The sequence below is a fragment of the Drosophila takahashii genome, chromosome 2R (assembly GCF_030179915.1).
Source record: "Drosophila takahashii strain IR98-3 E-12201 chromosome 2R, DtakHiC1v2, whole genome shotgun sequence".
In the NCBI taxonomy this organism is placed as follows: Eukaryota; Metazoa; Arthropoda; class Insecta; order Diptera; family Drosophilidae; genus Drosophila; species Drosophila takahashii.
The window spans coordinates 17,745,514-17,751,151 of NC_091679.1; the positions used below are offsets into that span (position 1 = coordinate 17,745,514).

At 45.7% G+C, this 5,638-nt stretch overlaps 1 protein-coding gene across 1 annotated transcript; it reads right to left on the reverse strand.

Annotated features, from left to right (window-relative positions):
- Positions 1-3,918: 3,918 nt before the first annotated feature.
- LOC138912192 (uncharacterized) lies at positions 3,919-5,047 on the reverse strand. Its single transcript, XM_070212058.1, has 2 exons — positions 4,276-5,047; positions 3,919-4,127 (listed from the first exon to the last, which is right to left on the reverse strand). Exons 1-2 carry the CDS (start codon positions 5,045-5,047, stop codon positions 3,919-3,921), a joined length of 981 nt encoding a protein of 326 aa, XP_070068159.1.
- Between the last annotated feature and the right edge of the window lie 591 nt (positions 5,048-5,638).

Sequence of the window (5,638 nt, forward strand, 5' to 3'; positions counted from 1 at the left end):
TTATGGATTCCGAGATATTGCAGGTGACGAAATTGCCCCTGTGACGAAATTCCCCCACTCTCCCCTAGTATCTTTTTAATATATATATTAAATTCAGATTGCTTAAACAAATATAATAAATGAATGTGATCCAAGTAAAAGTGGTGAACTTGTATATTTTTTTATCAGTTACAATGTTATCAATGCAATTTTAATTTGCGCACAAATATGTATACGAACTAACTTATTATTTTCCGATTCCACATTTGATTGATAATTATTAAAATTAAACTCGTCAAATTTACCATTGGCTGAAAGGAAATGAATAATTTTATTTGTATTTGAGCACATTATCGACTTTCAAGTAGAAACATAAGCACACATTGTGTGTATGTATTGTATTGTACATGTATTGTACAACTCAAACCATATCCAAATATACATACGTATTTGGGCTAAAGTTCGAATCTTAAGATATTTAACTTGGAAACATTTTGGCTTTGTTTACAGAATTTGTAGTAATTTTTTATCTTCTTCCATGGTGGAAATTAAATAAGGCTCTTACTTCTGCTACAAAATGAAAAATATTTTTTTTTAAATAAAACCTAAGCATTTTATCCACAGGACTGACTATTGATCGAAAATCATATTGATCGGAACAGCAGTTAAAGTTTTTAAAATTCAAAACAAATTTAAACTAAAATTGCCCTTTTCCCCTTCCCCTTCCCCACAGCACTACCACACCCCGTCGACAGTTTATTTTGCTGCTGCTCTCTCGGCCGTCGCTCTCTTGCCATCCGCTCTCTGGGTTTCGCTCTCTCGGCGGGATCCCACATAATGCAACGCAATAACTTAGGAAATCAAAATAAATTCGTTAAAATTACTTTAAAAAAATGTTAAAAACTTAAAAAATTAAACTTAAGCATTTGGGCCATAGAATAACCATTTACCAAAAAATCATCTCGATCGGAGCAGCGGTTTAGATTTTTTAAATCGAAAAGTTAATTTTAAATGTAGCCCCCAAATTATGGGGGATATCGAAATTTCTTTTAGATTTCTAATTAGGCCCTTTCAAGACCTAAAATTCTGCAAAATCAAAATTTCGAAATTCCAACCACTTTAGAAGCTAAGCTTAAGTAAATCTAATGATTTTTTGCTCTAAATATGGATATTGGAGCTGTTTGGGGCCACTGGGGGGACATGTCGGACCTTAGTGGGCGCCTACGCCCCCAATGGAATACTGTGAAAAAATTTGGCTGCTCTAGCTCTTATGGTTTAGGCTGTGGTCGTATCCCCCTAAAAATCGGTCTTTCATTTTATAATCTTTAGAGATGTGTCTGTTCTGGGTGTTTAAGCCCCTTAAACAGACGAGTGCTTCCATTATAGCATACACTTCCGCTTGGAAGACACTGCAGTGGTCAGGAAGTCTGAATGACTGCCTGATCTCTAATTGCTCGGAGTATATGCCTCTACCTACGTGTCCGTCTAGTTTGGAGCCGTCTGTATATAAACAGATTGCGTCTATTGAGCCCGGTCGACTCCGATCCCATACTTCCCTGCCTGGGATCAGAGCTTCGAAGGGTGTGTGACTGTATTCACGGGTTTTACATAGATCCGTTTTTGGCGGGATCAATTTGTCATGCTGAAGAACCTTAGCGTGACCATATGGTTGGGCTTTCCATTGCCCCGTATCCCTTAGCCGAATGGCTGCCGATTTCGCCTTAGCCCGATTGCTTTTTTACAAGAGTAAAGTGCAATGGTTGCTTTCTTGGTTCTCTCTTGGTTGTTTAAGCCCCATTTAAGACACTTATCTAATACTAACCCCAAGTATCTTGCGTGCTCGCTATAAGAGAGATTACAGTTGTTTAAAGTGGGTGGGTTGAGTTTTGGGATTTTGTATCTGTTTGTAAAAACTAGTTCCGTTTTTGAGGGATTTACCCCAAGTCCGTTTTTTTGTAGTCCATTCCAATAGTAATTAGTTTTGCGGTCATAAGATCGCATAGCGTTTGTGGATACTTACCATTAAAGATGATAGCAACATCGTCTGCGTATGGCACTATTTTACAGCCTCCTCCTTCAAGAATCCGCAGTAGTTTATTTACCGCGATATTCCATAAGAGGGATGATAGTACACCTCCTTGCGGAGTGCCTCTGTTCACTAGTCTAGTCTGGGTCGAGGTCCCTAGTGTGGCCGTGACCAGTCTGCTTATCAGCAATGTGTGGATCAGCGCCACCAGCGGTGGCTCAACCCCTAGTTCAGTGAGGGATTCTGTTATTGCCGTGGGAGGCACGTTGTTGAAAGCTCCTTCTATGTCAAGAAAGGCGATCAAGGTGTATTCTTGTATACTGAGTGATTTCTCGATGTTGCTTACTACCAAGTGTAGCGCCGATTCGGTCGACTTACCTTTACAACTGTATGCGTGTTGCGCCTCTGATATCTGCGTCGGGTCAATGATGTCTCTAATGTGTAGACATATTAGTCTTTCTAGGATTTTTAGCAGGAATGATGTCAGACTTATTGGTCTAAAGTCCTTCGGTGTAGTATGGCCTTCCCTGCCTTAGTGATGAAAACGACTTTCGTTTCCCGCCACGCTGTAGGTAGTTCTCCTACTGCAAGAATGATCTGGAAAATTTTTCTCAGCCAGGTTGTAGCTAGCTGTCCTGCTTGCTGAATTTGTGCCGGTGTTATATTGTCCGGTCCCGGCGATTTGTACGGTTTAAAACTATGAATGGACCAGTTTATATTACGGTCTGATAGTAGGAGGTTTAGTTTTATTCCTTCTCCAGTGTGTCTTCCTGCGGGATGTCCTGTTTGCAGGCTCCCTGGGAAGTGAGCGTCTAGGAGTAAGATTAGGGATTCTTCACTAGAGTCCGACCATGATCCGTCAGCCTTTTGTAGATAGCCCAAGGATACGGCTGTCTTAGAAAGTATTTTTCTGAGCCTTGCGGCATCAGTTGTCTTTTCAATATCCGAGCAGAAGTTCTGCCACGCAGTTCTCTTCTCTTTTCTGATGGCCTTTTTGTATGTGGCTAGTTCCTTTTTGTAGCTTTGCCAGTTTATGTCCTCATTTGTAGCTTTCGCTCTGTTGAACAGGCTTCTGCATTTCGCTCTGAGGATTGATAATTGCTGGGTCCACCAAGGAGGTTTTTTCTTTCCTTTAGGTTTACTGTTTAACTGTTTACTATATTATCTAGCTCCTGAGTGCAAAGAGTGCTTTCTATTGGCTCCTTGGGGAAGAAGCTCGATAGAATTTCTTTGTATTTATTCCAGTTTGCCCGCCTGGGGTTGGCAAAGCTGACCGGCGTAGGTGACACGAGGGACAAAGTTGTCTCTAAAAACCTGTGATCTGAAAATGAGTGCTCGTCGGAGACAGCCCAGTTTGTGGTGACTGTGCTTATGAGTGAATCTGATGCCAGGGTTAGATCTATGATCGTTTGGCACGTTTTTGTTATAAAAGTAGGGGTATTGCCCCTGTTACAAGGAAATAAGTTCGAATTTAGAATGAAATCAAATAAAGACTCACCTCTGTCGTTGTTGATAGGGCAGCCCCACTCAGTATGGTGGGCATTTGCATCGCATCCTATCACCAAACCTTTCTTAAGCTCTTCACATTCCTGTACCAGTCCTCTGACTAGCGCATCTGGGGGGTCTACCTTTTCAAAAGCCATGTAGGCCGATAGCATCTTAATAGAGCCGCTTTGAAGCTTCAGGCTTATTGCTGTGTTGTCTCCGTTGCTGTAATTGCGAAGCTGAAATGTAATAAGATGCCGTTTGGCTAAAATGCAGGTTCGAATTTTACCTTGTTTGGGGTCAAGCATAAGCTTGTAATCTTTTGTTCCTAGTCCAGCAACCCTGCCTCCTGCTATTCAGGGTTCCTGAACTAAGACACGTCGGCTTCGTCTGAGGCCAGGCGAAACAAAAGGGAAGCGGACGCTGCTTTACTGTGATGTAGGTTGATCTGCAGGAGTCTTAGCGACATTCCCAGCTGCAACCTCCACCACAGTAACGTCGGCCTCCGAGTCGCTCAGGTCCACTTCATCGATTGCCGGTCCCATCGCTCGCATCTCTCTGCTCAGCGACGAGTCGGTTGAGTAGCCGTCCTCCGGCATGCCAGGGGCCTCCACTTCCTCCGCAAGCACCTGCACAGCTGGGTGCAGGACTTCCCGAGGAATTAGAGTCCCCTTTATATATCTTTATATGTATGGCACTAAAACCAAAGTTGAGCGTTCTCCGAGCAGCCTCTATGGGAGCGACCGACTCCTTATTTAGTACTTCGATCGCTTGGTTCACGTCACCTGCGTGCTCCTCCACCTTAACGACTTTCCAGTCTTTTGTGGGGAGATGTGGGTTGCATTCCTGCAACATATGAAGGATGTCCTCCGGTGATACGATTGCTGCTGGGACCCAAATTCTGGCTCGTGGTCTACTGGGGACGTCACACCAATCCAGTGCGACTATGTTCGCCCCTTCGTAAACTGCTCCGAGCTGTGCTACCGCCTGTTTGTATAGGTCAGCTGATCGCTGATTATCGCAGGCCACCACTTTTACACTGCCCTGGTACCAGCCCGCGTCCATACAGCAAGGCGATGAACCGGGCTTCTCGCGTACCATAAGAGACAGCTTGGACTCAACCGCCTTCCATTTGTTTCTGGGGATCCTGTTCTCCGGATTTCCCCTGTCTCTAAGTCCAAGTAGGACCCGATCTTTGGTAATTTCGGCAAAGGAGACCGATGGCTGGATCTTCGATCTCTTCGCCGACGGACCGGGCAGCTCTATGGAGCGTTGCCTCTTCGCCTGAGCACCTTCTTGCTGGGGCTTCTCTAGCCCATAGTTAGGAAACACCGTCCTTGCCCACTCTGCCTTCTTTTGCCATTCGGGCGAAGGCGTGGCGGCATTGCTTCTGGCATGCGAGCGCAGGGTTTGGGCGGCAGTCCGTCTCTCTGCGTTCGTGAACTTGTTCTTGACACCAGCGGCTGACTCGATCGACTTTGCTGCGCCTACCGCTGGTTTTGGCGAAGATGCGCACATAGCCGAGGCGTTAGCGACAGTCTTTCTGTCCCCCGACATCCCTAGTTTGGGATGGGGCCCCTTCTGAGTCCTACTGGTGCCTGCACTGGAACCATCGTTCGTCTTTGTAGCGCCGGGTTTTTGTGGAGTTCCCGTTGTAACGAACTGATTATTTAGGTCTGCTCGCTACGAGATTCGTGCGGCTAGCTCAGAGAAGTTATGTGTTCGTCCCACCAAATTTATATAAACGTGACCGCCCAGTATATCAGTGAGAAAGCACAGAATTCACGGGTTCGAATTGGGTTTATTGCGGGTATGATTACAGCGGGCTTGATGGCTCGGTTGACCTTGGTGTCGCCAATCGTGGTCCTCGGTGCTTCTTAGTGATGCTCGTCTTTTCACGACGGTGCGTCGCCTCGGTGATCGCCTTCCTCGTAGACTCCGTGCTCCGGTCTTGTAGCTCCCTGTAGCTCCCCGTGGACGCTCGGCGATGTTCTGCTCCGATGCGTTGACTCGCCGACCACACGTAGCGCCTCGGACTCGCAAGGAGATCAGCCGTGTGGGCTTAGGGAAGCGTCACCGTTCTCAGACTAGGGTGAACAGGAGCTGCGCTCTACAGGGCAACGCCTATAGACACACAACCGCCTGTCC